This window comes from Carcharodon carcharias, chromosome 28 (genome assembly GCF_017639515.1).
Source record: "Carcharodon carcharias isolate sCarCar2 chromosome 28, sCarCar2.pri, whole genome shotgun sequence".
Classification (NCBI taxonomy): Eukaryota; Metazoa; Chordata; class Chondrichthyes; order Lamniformes; family Lamnidae; genus Carcharodon; species Carcharodon carcharias.
This window is the reverse complement of record NC_054494.1, coordinates 37,868,012-37,892,981: the sequence shown is the minus strand read 5'-3', so window position 1 is coordinate 37,892,981 and position 24,970 is coordinate 37,868,012. Positions and strand designations below refer to the sequence as shown.

Below are 24,970 nucleotides of genomic sequence, written 5' to 3'. Positions count from 1 at the left end.
TTCAGTGCTGTCTCTAAGCCCAGCATTCATCTAAAGTTAATGAGGACAATTGCGTATGTATTTTATCGTTTAACTTGTTTTTTTTTGTGTGTGTGAAATGGACGGGTTTATTAAAAGTACAGACAATGCCACTAACAAGCCGAGGAGCTAAAAACAAAATAGAATACATCAGTAAACACCATTAATTATGGTGTGTTAGAATGACACAGCAGAGAAGGAGGCCATTTGGCCCATAATGCCTGTGCCAGCTCTTTGGAAGAGCTATCCGATTGATCCCATTCCCTTGCCCTTAATGTGACAAGTGGACAAGTCATTGGCTCATCACCTGCCTCTTATCCAAATCCCATTTTCACTGGATTGGGATCAACTCTGCTGCATTAGGGCAGTCCTGCTGTTGTTTTATTTTGAGGCTGCCTTTCGGATTCTGCTGAAGCCTGCTGACCAACCGAGCGGAATAACACTGTAATTCATTCCATCTGTTCCTTTTGTCCGAAAGCAAAGCCCCCTCAATTGAGCCACTGACCTTGGAAGCACTAGTTGTGTGGATGGCATAGCTAGTCGCTGACCATCTGTTAAACTTAATGTGACCTGGGGAGGAGGGGCCTGCGGTCTTGCCACAACACAGTGGATTGGCTGTAATGAAGTGAGTAGGTTGATGGACAGGGCCAAGGTGGTCATGCTGTTTTGGAGAGCGCATATAGGTTGCCTCTCAGTTCAGAATGATGCTGTGAACTTTAAGATAAGACTCGAAGGAAATGCCTCAGTATCTGGGAGTTAACAGCCTGCTTTTAGTTTTGATCTGGAGGCAGTAATTAGAAGTGGCTATGTTCTTTTGCCGAAACAGATGCTGTATTGATAGCAGCGCTTGCAGACAGGACAGCAACTGGTCCTGTGATCCACAGGATGCCTGGGGATCAGGTAAGGAAGGAGCGCGGTGCCTTAAACACTTTTAGTTCCGTGGGCAAAGGGAAGCCCTCATTAGTCTTTAGGTAAGAATGACTGCAGAAAATGCTCATTTCTCAGCATTTTGTCTCAGCCTTCAGCTCTTGGCCCACATAAGCTGCAACTGGACTGAGCTGGCTTTCAGTCAACAGCAGAGAAAATCCGAGAGCGCTCTCTCAGTAGGCAGCAATAAGAGGGATTAAAGGACAAGAAATGTGGAGCTCATGTAGGGACGATTCTGTTGAGTGCGTACAGAATGTTCGGCTGACTAATAAGAGAAAAATTGCCACTGAACATTCAGTTCAGCTGAAGAAAGGTTTGCATTCCCAGCATCTTATCCGTCCACTCAGATCCAACCCAAAGTGTTTCACATAACAGGGAATTAATCTGAGGTTTAGTTTGTGGCGTAGGCAAACACACCAGCTGCATTGTGCACAGCAAGATCCCACAAACGGCACTAAAGTGAATGACCAGTTGATCTAAGTTTTTTTTTTCTGCCAGTGTTGACCAGGACCATGAGAAGAGTTTTCTGCTCTGCAGATTACTCAGGATGTCTTGACTGCTATATAAAAAAAATTCAGAAACATTTCTACACTCCCACTTTATTTAAGGACAGTGTGGGAGTGCATGTCATCGTAATTGTTGTGTAATCATATTTATTTAGGGGGACAAAGGCTTCATGATGCTGGTAGTTGAACAGGTTTGTCTTTAAAATCTGTGGTCCAGCTGGTAGCATCCTCGCCTCTGAATCAGAAGGTTCAAGTCCCACTTCAGACAAATGAGCAAAAACCAGGGCTTTCACTCCCAGTGCGGTACTGAGGAGGTGCTGGCTTTCAGATGAAATGTTAAACTGGGCCCCACCTGCCACCTAAAGTGGGCGTAAAAGGCCCTGTGACACTATTTTGAAGAAGAACAGGGGAGCTGTCCATGCTCCCCTGGCCAATTATCTGTTCCTCACCCAACATCACTAAAACAGATGATCTGGTCATTGTCAGGTTGCTGTTGTGGGATCTTGCTGTGTGCAAATTGGCTGCTGCATTTCCTACATTATCGCCAGTGACACACTTCAAAAAAACAAAGTACTTAATTAAAAAGTAAAGCACATTGAGATGTCCTAAGGTTGTGAAAGGTGACATATAAGTACAAGTTTTTCCATCTACCTTTCCATTTACCTATCTTTCTATCTATATTCTGGGAATGTGTGTCTCACAATTGTAGCATCTCAATCCTCAATATGAATGGATGAATAGTCAGAGTTTGGCAGTGCAGTTTTGCAATCTGGCATAGGCCAGGAGTTTGCATGCTGTGTTCTTACCACAAACTTGTTTCTTGCTATTGCTACCCCACTGAAGATCATTCTATTAAGGGGGTCCTTTCATGGGCTGCAACTCTTGACCAGTCAGGGTCAGGTAAAAGCCAGCATTTGGGATTTGGATTCAGATTCATGGAGAGCTCCCAACACGCAGCACAGTTGCTGGCCCAGACAGGGTTGGAAACTGAACTGGACCAGCCATATAAATACTGTGGCTACAAGAGCAGGTCAGAGGCTGGGAATCTAGCGGTGACTCCCCAAAGCCTGTCCATCAGCTACAAAGCACAAGTCAGGAGTGTGATGGAATACTCCCCACTTGCCTGGATGAGTGCAGCTCCAACAACGCCCAAGAAGCTTGACGACATCCAGGACAAAGCAGCCCACTTGATCGGCACCCCTTCCACAAACATTCACTCCGTCCCCCACCGACGCACAGTGGCAGCAGTGTGTACCATCTACAAGATGCACTGAAAAAACTCACCAAGCCTCCTTAGACAGCACCTTCCAAACCTATGACCACTACCACCTAGAAGGACAAGGACAGCAGACACATAGGAACACTACCACCTGGAAGTTCCCTTTCAAGCCTCACACCATCCTGACTTGGAAATATATCACCGTTCTTTCACTGTCACTGGGTCAAAATCCTGGAACTCCCTCCCTAACAGCACTGTGGGTGTACCTACACCACATGGACTGCAGCAGTTCAAGAAGGCAGCTCACCACCAACTTCTCAAGGGCCGTTAAGGATGGGCAATAGATGCTGGCCTAGCCAGCGACACCCACATCCTGTAAATGAATAAAAAAAACCCCGTGGATACAGAAGAAAGCAGACTAGACAGTGGAGTCAAAAACTATGCTCAAAAGAAAACCTCTTCCAGTCAATAGATTTTGATGAGCTAAGGGTGTAAAGAGATGAGGAACATAGGGTGATCAATGGAGTTGAGGTTACAGGTCAACCATGACCTAATTGGAGGAGGGAACAAAATTAAAGGGCTGAATGGCTTCCTCCTGTTATGCTCCAGTAAGCTAGAAAATTGGTCAGATTGTGAGAGGAAAATGGCAATGATATAGACTGAAACAGAGAAAGGACTTTTTTTTTATGTATGTTCATGGGATGTGGGTGTCGCTGGCTAGGCCAGCATTTATTGCCCATCCCGAATTGCCCTTGCTCAAAGGGACATTTCAAGAGTCAACCACATTGCCATGGGTCTGGAGTCACATATAGGCCTGACCAGGTAAGGCAGCAGATTTCCTTCCCTAAAGGACATTAGGGAACCAGATGGGGTTTTACGACAATCAGCAATGGTCTCACAGTCATCAACGGACTTTCAATTCCAGATCTTTATTGAATTCAAGTTTCACCATCTGATGTGGTGGGTTTCGAACCAGGGTCGCTGGAGCATTACCCTGAGTCTCGGGAATACTAGTATAGTATATACATAATCCCTTCCATATACTCGCTCATGAGTGTTCCAACAACACATAGACTGCAGCGGTTCAAGAAGGCGGCACACCACCACCTTCTCAATGTCCATTAGAGATGTGCAATAAATGCTGGCCCAGCCTGTGAGGCTCACATCCCATGAACAAATATTAAAAACAAGATCCGACAGCCGATGGATTGAGGTGTCGTCATGGTTGTTATGAAGATGCAGCAAGGCCCCACAAACGATAATGAGGTGAATGATGGGCTATTCTGATTTGATTGGGGAATTAATATTACACAACATCAACAGGCAAACTTCCTGTTCCTCCTCTTCAAAAAAAGTGCATTGAGGTCCAAAAGACACTGGCACCTCCAACAGTGCAGCACTCCCTCAGAACTGCACTGGAGTGTCAGCCAAGAGAATGAAAGAAGAACTCGCATTTATATTGTGCCAACCACATCCGTGGGGCATAGCAACATGCTTTGCAGCCAAAGAAGTGTTGTAATGTAGCAAACATGGCATCCAATTAATGCACAGCGAGATCCCACAAAAAAGAAAGGTGCTAATGACCAGAGAAACTGTTCGTTGATGTTGGTTGAGGGATAAATAGTGGGTGAGGCACTGGGGAGAACTCCCCTCCTCTTCTTTGAAATAGTGCCACGGGATCTTTTACAATTACTTGCGAGGGCTGACGGGGCCAGAAGAGTTTTCAGAGAGTGAAAGAGAATCCAATGTAACAATGAGTAAAAGTGGTGGGAGGCTGGAACAGACTGGTGCAGAGAGAGAGTTAGAGTGGGTGACCTGTGATGCCAAGTGGTTGGTTAAGACTGAGAAGCCGATGTCTTCATTTCCCCCTGAAATCTCGGTATTTGGCTAACAAGCTGTAGCAATTCACCTGGACTCTCATGGGATGTTGCATCACCTTTAGGCCTCAGTTTAACATTTCATCTAAAAGGTGACACCTCTTTAAACCTCTCAATATTGAATGCAGGATTTTTCCCTTGCATTGGTACATTGGGCACCAGGAGGACAGAATCCTGCTGGCTGCATGGGGTCTCCTGGGTTCTCCATGAGGGATCATTTTCAGATGTTCTGCTCCCATTCACCCACCATTGCTTCCCAGGAGCACACGTTGGGAATTCAGGAATTCCGATGAAGAAGCTTGGGGAGCCTATTCCTGAATTCTTGATTATCCACTCTCGACAGGCCCAGGCCTCACGTTGTGGGCACAAATTTAATGATTTAATTTTAATGATTTTCAACCCTGTGGCTTAACCGGTGTTGGCAGCTCTGTGTTGGGCACACACTGGTTCCTGTCACTCTGTGCCTTTCAATTGCTTTGTAAGTACTGGTAATAGGAAATCAATCCCTGTGGTCCAGCTGCCGCTGGGTATCAGGGAGGTCCTGCATATGTGCTTTAGCTCCATAACATCGTACCTGTGCTGTGCTCTGATATACATGTTGATATACTGTGCATGTATCTTGGCACACTGCCTGGGATTCCAGCTTGCCCCAACAATACAATGATGACCTGATAATAGGGAGCATTTATTCACATTACTAAATATTTACTCTGTTCTACTTGTTTAGACTTTAAAGCTCTTCAACACTTTCATAGGCTTTGATTGTAGTTAACTGTTTTTTTGGCAGTGGAACAGGCTGGATTTGGCACAGAATCAATGTTTGTGCAAACAGGAGGCAATTTGTGGGTGTGTGCAACGCAGGTGATAAAATTGAATTAAATATCAGACTCCAGGCTGGATTATCTGATAAAAATTAGTTCAGTCTCACTGAGGGAAAAGCAGAAATTGCTGGCAATCCTCAGCATGTCAGGCATCATCCGTGGAGAGAGAAACAAAGTCAATACTCCAGGTCAATGTCTTTCCCAAAGCACTTCACTCCCTGAAGTACGTTTTGAAGTGTAGTCACTGTTGTAATGTAGGAAAGGCAACAGGCAGTTGGTGCAGAGAAAGGTCCCAGAAGCAACACTGTCATAATGGCCAGGTAGGTGTTACCTGAAGGGTAAATATTGGCTAGGAACTTGGAAGAAACTCCCTTGCTCTTCTTCAGATTAACATTTTACATTAACCTGAAAGAGCAAACGCAATTTTGGTTTAATATGCCATCTGAAGACAACAGTGCAGCACTCCCTCAGAATTGCACTGGAAGGTCAACCTAGGTATTGTGCTCCAGCCTCTGGGGAGGGATCTGAATCCACAATCTCTTGATTCAGAGACAGGTACCGACTGAACTGCAGCTAATTGTTCAATAATTCAAGGGAATTTCTGAAGAGGAATGGAAAGTTCTCTCAGTCTTGGCACCTCGTTACATTTTCTCAGTCTTGAGCATTTATAGGCTGTGTGTAGAATGTGTTAGGCGCAAGAGTACGGCTGTCTCTACTTAAACTCAACAAAATGTCATTAATCCCAACCTCACAAGAGGACTCCTTACTTGCACCAGTGTGACATTTGCTGATTCCAGCCCTAGTTGTCCTTTTAGTCTTTGAGTTAGCCCAAGACTTGTGCATTATAAACTTGGTTGAGATTCTCTACCATCTGGATATGTATGATTATGCTCTCAGTATTAACACACATTGCTTGAAGGTGTCATGTGTTGACACCAACCATGAATGACCATTGTCTACCTATGTCCCTTGTCCTACAGTGATGATTTAACTGATGCAAGAAGTTCAAGATTTTTCCTTTCTTTTGGGCTTTGTTGGAAGACTTGAAGTGTCTGTGCCTTGCCAGTCTTTCTTCATAGCTCAGTCTTCTAACATTCTTTGCAATGAAGAGGTAAAATGCCTCTTTGTTGAGGCCTTGGCAGCTGGTGCCTTGTAAACAGAGCTGATTGTACAGCCAGAAAAGGGTTACTGTAAGTTATGTAACTGCACCAAGTGCGAACATATTGTTTTTGGAGGGAGCAGCCACTTCATCTCTGTCTCTGTCCGCATGCACTTCTAAATGTTTGCAGCCCGATTCATTTCCCCTGTTTGTGGCATCCGGTGACAGCAGATGCAAGCTCGGTTTCTGTGCTGGGGCATTTCAGCACTTTCAGTATCTTCAGCAAAATGGGGTGAGCAGCAGGACTGAAACCAGTTTGACAAGGAATGCAAATGCTCATTTCTTTATTTTCTTTTCACTTAACAGGCTGGGATTAGCGAGCATGCTGAAGTGTATAAAACTGCAAGGTAAAAGGCTGCTTCTCTTTAATGGTCACGGCTCTGCACCTCTGAGACTGAGAAAGGTTTGTTTTAGGGCCTGATTAGAGCCTGTGAGAATTCTGCTGCAACACCTGTCTAAAGTGTTGTTAATTTGAGCCTCAGCATCTACAATACTGCATCTTCCTTTTGGCTCTGACTAATGGAAAGAACCTCATTAAAACATGGGCTACAATTGGTGTCAGTAATGTCTCAGCAAAATTGTCCACACGGGTCAGCTCCTGTGTGTATGCTGGCGACACTCAACTCTACCTCTTCCCGAACACCATGAACTCCAAAGCTATTACTGCACGGTCCAACTGACAGTGGAAGGATTCAAAATTTGCCTCAACTCAACCTTAGCAAAACCAAAACGAATTTCTGCATGGTGCTGTCTCCTCAATTACCCTTAATGAGGTACTGTGGTGTGCAATTTTGGCATCCTGCTTGACTCCAAACTGAATTCCTTACCCTAAGTCCTCTCTTCATCAGGACTTCAATCTTCCACCTCCAGAATATTGCCTGCTCTTCCCCTCTACTATTGGAACCCTAATCCTTCCTTTCATTATCTCAAGGATTGACCTATCTTGACCCATGACCCTTCACAAACTTCAGCCAATCCAGAACCATGTGGCCTTTGTCCCCTCCCACAGCCCCATTTTTGGCCAGCTCCTTGTAATCCAGTGAATCCTTTTTGAGATCCTCATCTTCAGATGCCCTCATGGCCTTACTCTACTCCAGTCTCTGTACAATATCACCCAGCTCACTGCCTGCACTCTGCCAATTCCAGATTACCCCTGACTTCTCTGGTAACTTCATTCTACTTCCAATGTCTGCTCTTCAATCACCGTGCTCCTACTTGCTGGAATTCTGACTATAATCCTGTTACCCCTGGCTATATCTTTCCTAAGGTACAAAGGCTCCCTTTCTGCCTCCTCGACCTCCAGTTCAGTGGCCTGACCTCTCCCTTCTGATGTGCTCTGAGGTGCATGTAGCATTATCTAAAGGTTTTGGGAATTTATGCTCCTAATATGGACCAATGCCCACTGGGAGAGTGTACCAGTGTCAGTGCAGAGGTTCAAGCAAATATTCTGAAAGAGTGAATTGTGAAATGTTGCCTTCATAAATTATTGTGAACTGTGCACTGTGACACTGGGCCGGAAGATTCCACATTTGACCCTGTTCTTGGGTCACTTGGCCTCAACCAAGGGCAGTGATGGATGTAGAGTAATGACCCTCAATTTCTCAAGTTTAGGAAAGGTGGTAGGGCATTTGGTGGGTGGGATGGGGCTGATCTTGAGCTTGAAAACAAAGCCTGTCCACTCGAATGAGGTACCAGAGAGTTGACCAATGTGAGTTTCCAACTTCAGTAGAATTAGGGGTTCAGGCACCAAATGGGACATGGCTTTTTAAAACAGTGACACTTATTCACTGTACCGAAAGTGTATTTATGGCTTCCCCTTCATACAGTGTCCACCCGGTGCAGTTTCTCCCTGGATCACACCTCAAGGTGACATTCTTCAACATGACAGCTGTCTCCGGCTTCTCCTCTCACCAGGACCTATGGGAGCAATATTAATTTTTGGGAGGAGTGATATCGGATTGACCATAACAAAAAGCACCAGATTTTATTTCTGTTTATCTCAACCTTAAATTAGAGTCCAAGTCCACACATTGAGTCCTATTCAGATAGAAAAGGGAAGAGGTTTCTGGGCCAGGGGGATAAACTGGACACGGTCAGTGCAGAGATGTTCAAAATCATGAAGAGTTCTGATGGAGGTAGGTAAGGAGAAACTATTCCCAGCGACAGGCGAGTCAGTGACCAGAGTGCACGGATCTAAGGGAACTGGCAAAAGAACCATAGGTGACAGGAGAAAATATGCAGTCGTTCTGATCTGCAATGTGCTGTCTGAAAGGATGGTGGAAGTAGATTCAATAGTAACTTTTGAAAGGGAATTGGATAAAGAATTGAAAAGGAAAAATTGACAGGGTTATGGGGAAAGGGCAGGGGCAGCGAATGGGACTAACTGGATAGCTCTCTCTAAGAGTCAGTACAGACGGTGGCCTGAATGGCCTCCAGCCGCGTTGTATTATCCTATGATTCTATACAGCACAGAAAGAGGCCACTTGACCCATCAAGTCTGTGCCAACTCTCTGGAGGAGCTATCAAGCTCGGGCCCTCCCACCACACTTTCTTTATGGACCTGCTAATTTATCATTTTTAAGTGAGTATCAAATTTCATTTTGAAAGTTACTACTGAATCTGCTTCCACTGCTCTTTTAAATCACAGCCACTCACTGTGTTAAAAAAATCTCATCCCCCACTATGTTTATTTCTCAATTATTTGAAAACTGTCTCCTCTGGTTACCGAGGTCTCCTGCCAGCGGAAACAGTTTCTCCCTGTCTGCTCTATCAAAAGCCCTCCATAGTACTTGAGTAATTGCTCATTTCTGTTTTATTAATGCTTCCAGAGGAAAAAAAAATGAAAAGGCTTTGTGATTCTTGCTGGACGAGGAGCTTTCACAAGGGAAATGGAGAGATTACAAGGTACGTGCTACAGCAGGGCTGTAATAGCCACATTGCTATTAGTGAGGCATCCATAAATAACTTGCGTGATGTGGTCCAGCCAAGTGTGTTTCTGAGTGGATGTCTGCTTGCACTTCTCTCATTTAAAGGTTGAAAAACACCCCCATTATCCTCCTCCTCCTCCTCCTCCTCCTCTTGTATGTCTGCCAGAACAGACTCCGAGGTCTGTTGCACTGCCAGCTGTTTATTGTTGGGGAAGCGGGGAGGAAAGGAGAGGTTTTTTTCTCCCTTGAAAAGTTTGAAACATTTTTTTTAAAAAAGAGTGAGGCCTTTTGATTTATCACGAAACAGACTTGTGTTTTCACTGACTGGCTGCTGTGAGAATCTGAGAGCCTTCTTGCTTTGTTCCTCTCTCTCTCTCTCTCTCTCTCTCGAGTGACCAGAGACTGAACTGATGGCACTTTGGCTCGTATTGGTGGAAGGATGGGCCGTGACTTATCACAACGGATCCCCACCCTTTCACTGGGCGACTGGTGCCACAGCTCCTGCCTGTGTGACAAAACCCTTTCACATTCGGAAAACAAAAGCAGGAATACATGGTGCCTTTTCCACGTCTGTGAAGAGAAAAGGGCCGGGAATTTCCAGTTGGAGCACAATGGACAATCTGAGCATAAATTGTGCCAAAAATTGTGCCCATTTTGAGAATTCTTTTCCCCTCCAGTTCCCACCCCAATCTGTTTGCATATCGATACCTACAAAATCTGCTGTAAACCAGTGCAATTGGGAAGCTTTTTAAAGCGTAATTTAAGAAAAATTGCTTTAAATATTCCTTGATATATTTTGTTTTATTCGTTCATGGGATGTGGGTGTCGCTGGCTGGGCCAGCATTTATTGCCCATCCCTAATTGCCTTTGAGGGGGTGGTGGTGAGCTGCCTTCTTGAACCGCTGCAGTCTATGTGGTGTAGGTACACCCATAGTGCTGTTAGGGAGGGAGTTCCAGGATTTTGACCCAGTGACAGTGAAGGAACAGCGATATATTTCCAAGCCAAGATAGCATGTGGCTTGGAGGGGAACTTCCAGGTGATGGTGTTCCCATCTATCTGCTGCCCTTGTCCTTCTAGGTGGTAGTGGTCATGGGTTTGGAAGGTGCTGTCTAAGGAGCCTAGGTGAGTTTTTTTCAGTGCATTTTGTAGATGGTACACACTGCTGCTACTGTGCATCGGTGGTGGAGGGATTGAATGTTTGTAGACAGGGTGCCAATAAAGATGTATTTAAGAGCGGTAGCTTGGTGAATTTTAATTAATAAAGTCGAAAATGGGTACATCACACAAAATAGGCATTTTTAATCATAGCGTTAATTCGCCTGCTGTAAGTAACCCTATTTCAAAGTTACTGAAAATTACTTTTTGAAAATTACACTGAACCATTTCCTGGTTATATTGGGGGTGCAAGTATTGGTTTCTTCTGTAAATTTAGAACAAAAATTACATTCAAAAGCTTTTAAATGCTTCCTTGCTCACAAAAGCACCAGCTGAATTTAAACAACCTCCTTAGCCTCACAAATGGACCTAGTTGGAAGAAACTTGCCATGGTGATTAACTTGATCTGGGTGTCTGGCCTGTTTTGGGGCCAGGGATTGTTTTAGTGCAAAGCTTTCCAAGAATGACGGAAAGCCAAGTTGCATTGGACGTATTTTGCGCTTAAACTCCCTCGATCTTCTGCATGGATTACCCCAATTTTGGGTGAATTTCTTGAGGTAGAGAAATTTGACCTCTGACACTAGTGTGTCTTTTTGACTCACAGATCCTGATGGGCCTGCTGTGTTTCCAGCAATTTCCATCTGCAGAAGTGATCTCCAAACCTGTCTTGTTGGATAATTAGTTTTGAATTTTGCTATAACTGCGGCTACGTTCTGGTCTGCTTGGGTCACTCACTGGTGCTTACTTTGACTAACGCTGTAAAATGGATTATAGCACATTTTGCATCTCTCCTGATTTTTATATTTCCGTCAAAGTTGATATCTGATTGTTAAGTCGGGATATGCAATCGCAAGGGCTACAACTAATGTACAAAAGGCAAAATTAACCCCGTTGGGTTTAACTGAAGTGAAGCACTGATTATTTTAAATCGAAGGGATGTTGTCAGTCATTACCCTAGAATCCACCTTCTTCAGAAATCTGAATCGTTGACAGGCTCATTTTGTCATCTCAGTTTAGGTGCTCACAGTACGCATGAGAAACTGTTGCCATGCTTACCTAACCATTACTCAAAACACTCAGAATGGGTTAGGCACTTTGCCGCAATTTCCAGCTCATTCTGTCAGTGGACAAGGCTTTCTGCTGGGAGCAAAGAAAGTCAAGAAAATAATCCCCCAGAGGCGCATGCATTAGTGTTCAGACTCTTCTTGTCTTTTAATGGTGTTTAATCATGCCTCTCCTGTCTGTGTGTGTGTGTCTGTCTGTCTGTCTGTCTGTGTGTGTGTGTGTGTCTGCGTGTGTGTCTGTCTATCTCTGTCTGTGTGTGTGTGTGTGTCTGTGTGTGTGTGTGTGTCTGTCTGTGTGTGTCTGTCTGTCTCTGTCTCTGTGTGTGTGTGTGTCTGTGTGTGTGTTTGACATAATCAGCATTCAGCCACACTCAAGGATGCTATCCTTGAGATTACAGTATTTATCTCCAGCATGTTCTACTGAGACTGCCAGAGCGAGCATTTGAAAGCACTGCATTTTGTCAGGCTCAAAGCTGTGAGGAAATCTTGGAAAGACATAAAAATTTGTCTTGAGCACATAATCTATCCTGATGCTTCAGTGTAGCATCATGGGAGAACTGTAGGCTTAGGTACAACAATTCCTACATTATACAGATTATTATTATCGATATACATCTCCCTTTCAGTCTGTGCTTTACGCAGTGGAACAGCCCAGTGGCCTTGGAATAGTTTCACTGGCCTTCCCTGGTGAAGGCCACGTTTAGATTTTGGACATCATATTTTAGGATGAATATATTGATTGGTCTTGGGGAAGTGCAGCTTGCGTTTAACAGAATAATTCCGAGACTTGAAAGGTTAATTACAAGGAGAGATTATACAAACTAGGGGCTGGATTTTATGTGCCCTTGCTTGTTGTGTTTTTGGGTAGGAGGGCATGTAAAATAGGGTGGACACCTACTCCCAAGCTCACCCCCATAACACGATAGGTGGGCAGGTGCTGAAATCAGCGCGCCATATTTAAATAAATAATCAAGGGTCAATTGAGCTTGTTAATATGTTGCCCATGCCATAATATGGTTGGCGAGGCCAGTCGGGTGAGAGTGGGCAGGCCGTTTTTGTTAAAAGGTTTTTAAAAGGGTGGGAAGGGGGGGGCTGTTGCTATTTTTGGGGGTTGCACCTTGCGCATTGCTGGAGGGGTGGGAGGCAACTCCCCTTAGATAGTAGCCTCCCCCCATTCCTTCTGACCCGCCTGCTCTCTAAAACACACCACCCCCAACAACCCAACCCCCTCCCTAAGCTGGCCAAACCCTCCCTGCCAAATACCACAGACTTACTTTTCTCCGGGATCCATTGGGCTGCCTTGTTCCTTGTTGCCATCCCAGCAGCTCCTGAGGGCGGGACTTCCACCCCAGTGAGGGGCAGGAGTCCCACTAGCGGGGTATTTTAGTCCACCCGCAGTAGGCTTTGGCGTGGACTGAGTCGGCTTCGAGCTGCCTGTGTCCTTGTAAAATGCAGCCCTCGTGTTGTGTTCCCTGGAGTGTAGCAGGTTAAGGGGTGATTTGATTAAAGTTTTCAACACATTGAGGGGAGATAGATGGAGATGAACAATCTCCGGTAGTTGGGGGAGTCTAAGACTAGGCGGGGGACAGATAGCCTAAAAATTAGAGCTAGGCGTTTGAGGAGTGAAATTAGGAACCATTTTTCACAAAAAGGGTGGTAGGAAGTTTGGATCTCTCTTTCACAAATGGCAATTAATGCTAGATCGATTGTCAATTTTAAACTTGAAAGTGATAGATACTTCTGACCCAAAGGGTATTAAGGGATATGGGGCAAAGGTCGGTATATGGAGTTAGGTCACAGATCAGTTCTGATCTCTTCAGACGTTGGAGCAGACTTGAGGTACTAAATGGCCTCCCCCTGTTTCTATGTTCAGAACAGCATTAACCTTCGGCTGCTGTTACTGAGAGGCTGTCTCTTTTTGTCAGTTTTCTCTGTGTGACTACCGCTTGGGCTGGCTTCACAGCTGCCTTAACCAGTCAGCCCAGAGAACGTGTGTTGGCAAGCTAGTTAACCATAACCACCACCTCCTGCCTCACCTGATGCCCGTGCATATAACACACATGGGTACAGACTCCCAACCCCACACAGGACTTTCTATCGAGGAGCTATTAGCTAGACATTTCGATTGGCACTCCTGCATCTAAAGGTCAGTATTGTTAAATCAGTATTGTAGATGCTGAATTCTACTCTGGTGGTATATCTACCCAATAAATTGTTGGCTGTCTAGTCTTATACTTAGCATAGGACGAATGAAAGTATTGGAAGCAGGAACAAAATAATCAGTCAGCTCACTTTGTTGCTATATTTGTTTTAGAGGCACAACATTCTTGATTTGTGAGCAACCTTAGTTCTGAATGCTGTGAGTTGGTTAATATTGAGAAGCCTCCATTCTCTGTTGCTCACTGTCTGTCTGACTCTGCTCTCCTTTGTCCGTCCTGCTGTTTTCCCCAGCCTACATCCTCTCACGTGGCCTGAGGATATTAATCAGGATTAAATCAACTTCAATCATAGTTCATTCTCATGGATGTAGTGTAAACAGTTCAGGGAGCGGGGGAGGGGAGACAGTCTCAGCTGCCATTCTCCCTGTTATCCGTCCGTGGACACTGTGAGCTGTGTCACAGCAGGTTCCGCAATGGTGCTTGAGATGGTTCCATTATTATTGCTATTTTACGATTTACTTTAAACAAGCTTATTCGGATTGCATGGCAGCTTGCTAACATGGGGTCTGGGTATTTGCTCAGATGTATTAAGATTCAATTTTGTTCCTGTCAAATGCCAGCAGCCAAGTTCTACCCTGGTCCTTTCAGTTTTGAACCTGTGTTTGTGCTTGCTGAGTGGCAGTGTAATTGGCTGCACAATACAGGTACTGGCTGTATAGTGCTGGGCAGACACATACATGCTGCCCTTAAGCCTGTGGGCACAAAGTACCCAAGAAAGAAGAAAGACTTGCATTTACATAGCATCTTTCACAACCTCAGGATGTTCCAAAGTTCTTTGCAGCCAATGAAATACTTCTTAAAATGTAGTCACTGTTGTAATGTAGGAAATGTGGCAGCCAATTTGCGCACAGCAAGCTCCAACAATTAGACAAGTTATGAAAAGATTCTCCTTAAATGGGATCAGAAATTACCCGACTGACCTTAACCTAGAGCTCTTGCACTTGAGCAAATGAAATGTCCTTTCATACACTAAATGCTTTGATGCTCAATTAGTGAGCCATACCACTGGTAACATTTTGTTATAAAGTTATTATTCACTGGTTGCAAGGAATTATTGAAAGAAGCTTTTATATTGCACCTACTCCTGGAACACTTTGAAGTACAGAGACTGTTGTTATGTTGGCAGGAACTCAGCCAATGTTATTTAGATTGGATGTTGGAGCAGCACTGGGTTTAGCGTACCTCAGGCCGCTGTGTAGAAACATTGTAAATGCAACCATAGATTTCCTCTACTTTGTAGTAAGTTTGTAAACTCGCTCAATTAGTTAAAACTGATCCAGGACAGTCTAGCCTAGTGACTAGTAGTCACACCGTATACATTTGTATTTAAGTAGGTGTGTATGTGCGTGTACATGTTGTGTTGTAGGCATTTGCTCCTGTATGGGTATACGTGGCTGTTAATTGAGCTCCCTTACATTATTGGGCTTAATGTGGGAAAATCCCAACTTTGGGAAATAGTCCAATATGATGGCTGCCCCTTTGAATCATTGGCTAGATTCAAACCCTCTATTTCCAGTAATCTCACGGCATTTTGATTGGAATTTATGTTTGAGATCCATGCTGATTAATACGTTGATGGTGTTTGCCAGTAATATATTTCTTGCATTTTCCTAGGTTGGAGAGCCGATGCACCTCAACATGGGAAGGTGATTGTGGTACTCCCACTCCTACTGCTTCTTACTAACTTGTATTTGGATTGAGTTTGTGCAAAATGGCGCAGAATGCAAGTGTCATGACTTTCTACATGGAGCTGAGAGCTGGTCCCTCTGAGAGCTGTGCCAAAAGATCTCCAGGATCGTCGAGCCGTGACAGTCTGAACATTGCACAGTCTAATGCCAGTGCCCAGTCTCCATGCCTGCTCTCGCTCAGTCCCCAGACACCACAACCCCATGCACAGAGACGCAGTCTGCCACCAGACACAAGGATGGATTTCCTGGGCTTTCCTAGTCATGAGAAGGGCGCAACATCACTCATTCGAACACGATCGGAGACCAATCCCTTTCGGGAAATTACTTCCACTAGTCCTGGACGGTCCACTGCTCCAACCTCTCCTGTATGCATTAGGACTCATCCATTTTGTCCAGTTACCTTGGAGAATACAATAAGAGGGATGGGCAGTGATACCAGAGGTAAAAGCTCAGTAGTCACATTCAGCTACATCGAAAAGGCCAGAGTAAAAACTATCGGGAATCCCTTCAGTGTATCAGCGCTTCCTCAGGGAGCAAACCTTACTGTCCCCTCTGCGGGATGGAAAAGCCCTCAAACTGGGCACAAAATGCCTCGGGGATCTGTATCAAAACCAGTTCAGATGGAGCATCTTGTCATGCGGTCAAGTGCAGTGACTGCGAGAACCTCCAGAGAGCCATCAAATGGTCTAGTTCCTACCCGAAGTTTGCTTTCATCGGTTGGGAGTGCAAGTCAAAAATATTCTGCAACTCCAGGTTTGTGCTCTGGAGAAAATAGCCCCCGAACTGGGAAGAAAATACTTCAAGAGCTTGTTTCAAAGCCAATCCATACAAAGACTATGGATCTTGGAACAAATCTAAAGACTGCGATGATTCGTACCGAAACTTCGGATAGCCATACTGTTGCTGCTATTCCAAACTTGGATCCAATTGGAAGAGAAATCCCAAACAGTCCTGGCATCAAACAGGTACATAATGCCTAAAGCATACATCGGAATTAAACTGTGAATAATCTTCACAATAGACGGGGTAACAATAGAGGAGTTTAGAGCCCCTGGGATTGGCTGCCTGGGATGGCTAATGATTGGAAAGCTGGCAGATGGGAGTTTTTTTTCCCTCTCTGGCTCCTGTCAATGCCACTGTCTTTCCCGCTGATAAAATATGCTGCTGTGGAGCAGCAGAGTTCACTCCTTGCTCCAAACAGAAGGCACAGAGCTAAATTGCTGCAGAAACTTTTCCAGTGGTGATAGTCAAATCAGAATGAAAATGAATTGAAACGTGTGAACTGGGAGTGTGGAGCTGTACCCCCAGAGCTACTGGCCAGAATTTAATCCATAATAAGGTTACTTGTTTTTTCTGACATTGAAGTTTCAGAGTGGTGATGTTCTCATTACTACACTATAAACTCCAAACACCTGCCAGCGTCTCAGGCTATACCAGACTCTTCACAATCTCATTTTACAAGTTAACTCCAAGTTGATCTTCTGACCCCATTAACGATCCAGTACAAAGCACGTCAACTCCTGTCCCTGTAATCTTGCTTGTGTCAGACAAGCTGCCATGTGCCTTTGTTAACTCCACTTTGCACTATTCCAGTCCTCTGCTGGTTTTCCTCCCATTCTCCATTAACTTCAGCCCAACCAAACCTCCTCTGTCCATATCCTATCCCACTCCTACTCCAACCTTCCCGATCTACATTGGTCCCAATTGTTCTAAATTAAAATGATTATCCCTGCGTTTAAATTTCATCAAGTCAAATTATGGAACATTATCCATATTCTATCTCTCTAACTCCTCCAGGCTGAAGCTCAAGGTTCATTTCTGTACCTCTCATTCTGATCTCTTGTTCACCCCTCCCCCTTCCCCCGCAATTAAGGGCCACATCTTCAGCCAAGTGCCTCACTAAGCCCCTGTGCCTCTTCATCTCCCTCCTTATCCATATTTTTAGTCATCCTTCCTAATAGCTCTTCCTCTGTCTATTTTTGTTTAGTTAGAGCTCTGTGATGCGCAATGGGGATCTTTTCCTATTTCATAACAGTGACTACACCCCCAAAGCACTTAATTACACGTAAAGTGCTTTGGGATCCCCTGAGGTTTTGAAAGATGCTATATAAATGAAAGTCTTTCTTATCCTTAAAGGCAGTAGATAAAAGCAAATTGTGTTGTTGGTTTTGAGCCATCTAAGAAACAAGTTGGCTTCTGTGGTGGAGGGAAGACTGTAGTATTTTTTCTTGCTGATGTATTAGCATTGACTAAAGGGACTTCCTCATCCGTATCTACCTGTAGCGATCAGATAGAGATCCTGGAGAAACCTGATGGCCAGCCTTAAGTGTGAAATATCTCTTAACAGGCTGATAGGTGCCAGTAGAGATGTGATACAAATATTATTCACCACACATTTTCTTGCTACCTTGTTGGATCTGCTCTTTCTATCTCTGTCCCTCTGCAACATGTTGCAATTCTAGAGAATCTTCCTCAGTCCCCCAACCCCTGAGAATTCAGGTTGTTAAGCATTGGCACATGTAAGACGCTTAAGGGGTAGGGCAAGGAACTGGATTTGAGGTGGAAGATCAGCCATGATCTTATTGAGCAGGCTCCAGGAGCTCGATAGTCGACTCCTTCTCCTATCTCAACAACTTATGATGGGCTCATATGTTCATAAAATTCTAACTGTCCTGCTTGACCTAAGTCCTGTCTGCGTTGAGGTTCCTGTGAGATCTGTGGAGCATGTACTAGGTATATAATAATCACTGTATGGGCTGAAAGTACAAATGCAGCAAGGAGTGAAGTGGTGTGGGAGGGCTTAATGCTCTGAAAGGCATCTTCTGTCTCAGATCAGATCGAGCAAACCCTGTATGAATAGACTGATTTCGCATTGTTCAGGTAAACAAAGCTGAACTATCGCACGCTTGAATATGGATGGCTTTGATATAAGGCACACAATATACTCTCAGCACTGTCTCTTTGTGTGTGCTTGCTATTCAGTAACATGCTGCACCAGATAAATCTGTCCCTTCTATAATAGCATATTGTCCTAGACTTTGAGAATTCTGTTAGAAATATCTTCAATTCCTTGTGATCAAAAAATGAAAATAATGAGGGTTTTGGAATTACAGCAGGGGATTTAGTTAGCCGTGTTTGTCATGGAATGAATCTAAAAGGGGAAACCTCAGTCTGATCCCACCAGGAGCTGATCTAAATGAGGTGTTTAAGATGGTTACAGGAATTGACAGAAATAAGGAAATTATTTCCTCTGGTTGGGGTGAGGGGAGTCCAGATGAAGGGGGCTTAAACCTTAAAATTATAGCTAGAAGTTCAGGGGTGATGTCAGGAAGAACTTCTTCACATAAAGGGTGGCAGGAATCTGGAACTAATCTATTCTGGTTCCAGACATGACTGTCTTTAAGTTGAAACTCCATCTCCTCCAGCAATGCTGGCACGTGTTAAAGGTCCCAGGACACTAATTCAAAGAATAATGGCCTGATCAAAATTTTCCCTCAACCAGTGCCGGCAAAAACAGAGGAGCCTGACATTCATCGTGTTGCTGTTTGTGGGATCTTACTGTGTACAAAATGGCTATTTCACTTGTTGACATGAGACAAGTTTCTGCACAAAGCCATGCATTGTATGTGAAGTTCTGTAGGATGTTCCTGAGAGAAAATCATTGAAAATCAGGAAATGCACCGCCCCGCTCATGAGTACGAGCAGCAGTCCGATGTTGCTGCAGCTCAGGTCTCTGTTGTATATTTAATTTTTCTTAGAGCAAAGCAGAGATCACACTAGTTTATAACTGTGCAGGAAATTTATTCACAGAGTTTTATACAGTGCTTTAAAATGTCTACTCCATGCTTCAGCTATCAGTTTCTAGTAGCTTCTGTGTGGTCTGTTTATTTACGTCTGAATCAACGCCCAGGCTTAACCAGTCAAGCACAGTGAGCATAGATCAGACTCACATAATCAAACACAGAATGATTGAACCATTGAACATTACAGCCTGCAGTATGACTAGGTTCACGGCTGGTTTCAGCACTTAGTCAGATCAAGTCTTGCTTCCAAAATTGGATAACGGCATAATTACAAGACTGTTTTCTCATCAAGGGACACTGTAGACCGTGAGAACAAATCCCAGTTCATAAGCATTGTCCAAATCCGGATATTAGATTACAGGCATTAAGTCACTGCCTCTTATCTGTTCCTAAACCCTACTGGATGAGGACTGGCCAGATGATCACATTTCATCCCTGGGGTCCGTACTCAAACCCAGCTATGGCTGATTAGGCAAAGATGAGCTCCGTTTGCTGACTGCAAGTGTACTAAACAGCGTGAGTAATGTTGACCTAGTTCTTTCTGAACTGCCTGTAATTTGGTATAAATCTGTGTAGAGTCTGTAAACTTGCTCAGTGAAGCCACACTGATGGTTGGTGTGGGAAACGGTTGATGTCAAGCTGTTGCAATATTGTGCGCTCTTCAAGGTTTGGAATTAAGGTGCAGTACGTATTTGGGCTAATGTGGATGGAGTTTTCAGTCAGTTAAGGTCATGGACAAAAGAACCAAGAGAAGAGATGAGGAGAATTTTTTTACGCAGTGAGTTATGATCTGGAATGCGCTGGCTGAAAGGGAGGTGGGAGCAGATTTAATAGGAACTTTCAAACAGGGAATTAGATATGCATGCGAAAGGAAAAATTTGCAGGCCTGTGATGAAAGCAGCGGAGTGGGATTAATTTATAGAATGGTTATAACACAGAAGGAGGCCATTCGGCCTGTCATGACTGTGCTGGCTCTTTGCAGGAGCAATTCACTTCGTCCCACTCACCCGCATTTTCCCTGTGGCCCTGCAAATGTTTCTTCTTCGGACAATGATCCAATTCTCCTTTGAATAATTGGATAGCCCTTTCAAAGATCCAGTACAGGCATGATGGGCTGAAAGATCTCCTCCTGTGCTGTAGGATTTCATGACATGAGAGTTCTTGGTGCTTATAGCTGGAGGGAAATAAATAGAACAGGTCAGCAGAAAAAAAAGCTGTTAATTCTGCTTCATCGGTCCCTGTTGTGAATATGAATGTTCAAGCTCCAGCTTTACCACCAGATTGGTGGCTGAGAAATGTACAGAGACTTTGGTGAGGAGGGACATTTTTGAATGAGATGTTCAGTGTGCAAGCTTCATGAAGTGAAGTGTCCTGGGCAACACTTGTCCCTGATCCAGGATCATGGATCATCAATAGCAAACTATCTGTTATTCATCTCAGTGCTGTTTGGAGGAGCTTGCTGAATGGTGGTTGGTGTGTTCTAGTTTACTTAGGAGCTTTGAATCACGATGGGAGAGAGCCTCCAACTTTCATTCCATCACATGGCTACCTAACAGTCCCTCCCACTCTTACCACCTACCCATTGGTGCGTATTTGGAAGGATTTACAGGTTGATACTCAATCTATTTGGCCATCAGGTCCTGGGGTGGGACTTGAACCTGGAGTTTCTGGCTCAGAGGTAAGAACACTACCCTCTGTGCTACAAGACCACTTAGTGAGTGCTGAATAGCATTTCCTTATTCCCAAACCTTCTTAAGATGTTCCGTGTCTCCGATGAACACAAGATTGCTGAATATTTCAGGATTATTGGTCCGATGTTTTGGTTCTTGCTGTATTATTTTAAAGTCTTGTGTTGCTTATCCATGGTTACATGACATTGTTTCATGTCAGTTTGTTATTTGCTGCTGGTGAATATTCTGGGTTGTCCAAGGTGAGCTTCGTATTTAAGAAGGGGCAGAGTGCTGCTGCAGTTCACTCCTTTAAAATCTAATGAGAATTGGGTTTCAAACTGCATAAAAAAGATTTCTTTAATAACCACTGGGTTCATTCATTGTACCAGTCATTCAACCACTTGCACAGCATTGTGATATATCAGTCATTAATAAAAAGATTGTATTTTTCAATGCCTTGTCACATAAGTGGAATTGGATATATACTCAAAGGGATAATTTGCTGGGCTATGAGGAAAGAGCACAGTAATGGGATTAATTGGATAGCTCTTTCAAAGAGTTGGAACAGGCATGATGGGCTGAATGGCCTCCTGCTGTGCTACACGATTATAAGTGCAATAAATCTCCTTGAAATTCAGTAACTATAAAGTGGCTAAAAATGAATGACATTTTGCGCAGAGCAAAACCCCATGAAACAGCAATAACCAGATAATTTGCTGGCTGGAGAAGGAATGTTGGCCAGGATACTGGGATAACTCCCTGCCCTTAGAGTCAAAAAGTCATAGAGCCACCGTAGCACAGAAGGTGGCCATTTGGCCCATCACATGCCAGCTCTCTGTAGAGTAATCCAGTCAGTCCTATTACCCTGCTCTATCCCCATGGCCTTGCAAGTAATTTTCTTCCTTTTCAAGTTGTGCATGTGATCTTGAATATCCACTCGAACAGACTCATTATTCTGATTAGCCTCGTTCTGTGCTGTACCATTGTATGATTCTATCTGGCAAATGGCTCTGAAGAAGAATCTATGAGCTAAATGTAAAAGTGTACGGTGATTGTTCATGTGGCAGAGATTATAGGTGAAATAAGATGCCATGCAGTGAAAAGAGCGCTGCTTTTACTGAGGAGCAACTTTCTCTGGTGTATGACCAGACTGTTTGGAGCAAGTGTCACTGAATATTTCAACTGCTGTCCCACTTATGTTGATGTATTCGGAAATCTTGCCCTGACATTAACTGTACGTACAAGGTTGGATTGAATGCCACCCTCAATATTAGGGAATTATAGGTGAGAAAAAGTTAGTCAAACTTAGAATCCTATGGCACAAATGGAAGCCATTTCACCCATTGTGTCTGTGCCAGCTTTTAAAAAATTTACTCTTGGGATGTGGGCATTGCTGGCTAGGCCAGCATTTATTGGCCATTCCTAATTGCCCTTGTTTAGAGGGCATTTAAGTCACATGTGGGCCAGCAGATATCCTTCCCTAAAGGCCACTTGTGAACCAGATGGGTTTTTACAACAATCAGCAATGGTTTTATGGTCATCATTAGACCTTTAATTCCAGATTTATTTTTTATTGAATTCAAATTCCACCATCTGCTATGGTAGGATTCAAACCCCGGCCCCAGAGAATTACCCTGGTCTTTGGTTAACCAATGCAGTGTCAATACCATTACCCCACTGCCCACACTGTTCAAAAGGGCTCTCCAATTAGTCCCAATGCACTTCCTTTTCCCCATATCTCTGCAAATTTTTCTTTTTAGCTATTTATCCAATCGCCTTTTGCTAAGTTACCGGTGAATATTCCTCCACTGGTTACCGGTGAATATGCCTCACTTTTCACTGCAGACAATTCCAGATCATAACACCTCACTATCTAAAAAAAACTCCCCTGGCTTTACTGGCAGTTACCTGAAATCTATGTACTCTGGTTACCGACCCTCCTGCCAATGGAAGTACGTTCTCTCTGTCTACTTTATCAAAACTCCTCAGGGTTTGAGACTGGATATTGAACATACAAACTAGGAACAGGAGTAGGCCATTTGGCCCCTCAAGCCTGCTCCACTGTTCAATAGGATCATGGCTGATCTGACTGTAACCACACGCCTATCCCTGGTAACACTTCACCCCCTTGTTTATCAAGAATCTATCTAGCTCTGCTTTGTAAACATTCAAAGACTCTTCTTCCACTGCCTTTTGAGGAAGGGAGTTCCTCTCATGACCCTCTGAGGGAAAAAATTTCTCCTCATCTCTGTCTTAAATGAGCAGCCCCTTATTTTTAAACAGCGACCCCTAGTTCTAGATCCTCACACAAGAGGAAACATCCTCTCCATATCCACCCTGTCAAGATCTCTCAGGATCTTATGTTTCAATCAAAGGTGAAAATTGAAGGTAAAAATTATCTGACCTAACCCATGTCCAGTATGGCCCTGGCAATACTGCAGTCCGGTTGGTCATAAGGTGCTTTTGTGCTACTGAATGATTCAGTGCAGGTTAATCGCACTGTCGAAAATAGACCTATTGGATACCTTGTTCTCACTGTTTAATTGTCCCAGTTCGTTTCGACTCTCCTAACCTTCCGATCCATGGCCAACCTTGTAAGCACGTTGTGCAGGTTCGTGAAGCTCTGAGACTTTTTTCCTGCTTGTAGCATCACACTTGCACCACCCCTCAATGGCCTATCCCCTTCCCCCTCTCAAGCCTGCTTACATTCAATGACGTAGAATATCCAGCACAGATATGGGCCATTCGGGCCACCTAGTCTGTACTGGTGTTTATGCTCCACATTAGTTTCCCTCCATTCCATTTCCCTTAATGCAGCATCGATCTCGAACACTTCCTTGTGGAAGCGACTTCCACATTTTAACCAATCACTGAGTAAAATATTTCTCTTTGTTTTCCTATTGGATTTATTAGTAACCATTTTATATTTATATATCTCTTCCTTTTGGGTTCTCCCACAAGTGGACACATTCTCTCCACGTTGACCCTGTCCAATTCATTGATAATTTTAAAGACGTCTATCAGTTATCCTCTAATGCCTTTCTTTCCTGAAGAAAAAAGCCTCAAGTTGTTCCATCTACCCCGATGGCTGGATCTCTCAGTCCTGATAAACCTCTTTGCCACTTTCCCTGGAGTTGCTATGTCCCTTTTATCCATCTGAAGATCAGAACTGTTCACAATATTCTAAGTGTGGCCCCACCAAGTTACTTTTAAGGAAGATTTACTTTGACCCATCAATCCTGGCAGCTAAAGTTTCCAGTTATAAAGCAGCAGAGTGAATTATCCATGGCCTTCAGTCTCTCGTAGACTGTTCCATTAGGGCACAGTCAGTCTTTGGTGTGCGTGCAAGAGACCCTCTGATGTCAGAATAAGCTTGCAGGTAGGCCAGAGGAAGCAGATGGTAAATAAACACATAAGAGCAAGGCACCAACTTCACTGTCTGGAAACCCTGTGCATAAAGGACATGGGACCTGCAGTGGTGGCCAGACTATTAGGCTGGCACCAATCCAACTTGTTAGCTGTAATTGAGGTCTGCAGGGACAAGCATAACTATTGACTGGCGCTTACCCAACTCAATTATTAGGCTATTATTGAGACTGAACTGAATATGCAGCTGTGGATTGCAGTTTGGTGTATACATTATGTAGAATGATTGAGTGACTATAGGGATAACTCATCAAGACGATAGAGATGGGGAGCACCAACAATTTGGATCTTGCTGCGAGTTGCTGGGTCTGCTGTTGTTCTCTGCTCAATCCCAACACAGGAGAAAGTTGTTGGAATGTCCAGTTGACACACTGGGTAGGCATCATTGATGGTGCCTGATCATTAAATAGACTGTGATAATTGGCCTGGGAACACATTTGCTGCTGGGAATATGCAGCCCAGTTAGAATTGGTTTATTCCAGTTTCTTCC

The 24,970-nt window shown here is 44.1% G+C and overlaps 1 protein-coding gene across 3 annotated transcripts in view; it reads left to right on the top strand.

Annotated features, from left to right (window-relative positions):
• The window catches only part of LOC121270820 (PH and SEC7 domain-containing protein 1-like), a 149,705-nt gene that overhangs the window by 27,722 nt on the left and 97,013 nt on the right, over positions 1-24,970 (top strand). Inside the window, exons 1-3 of one of the 3 annotated variants that reach the window (XM_041176278.1) lie at positions 6,839-6,874; positions 9,356-9,431; positions 15,508-16,546. In XM_041176278.1, coding sequence (XP_041032212.1) covers positions 15,605-16,546 — 942 coding nt within the window. In that variant the 5' untranslated portion in view covers positions 6,839-6,874; positions 9,356-9,431; positions 15,508-15,604. Of the gene's footprint in view, positions 1-6,838; positions 6,875-9,355; positions 9,432-15,507; positions 16,547-19,970; positions 20,064-24,970 lie in introns of those variants that run through there. The other 2 variants (XM_041176279.1, XM_041176280.1) reach the window with 2 other exon arrangements.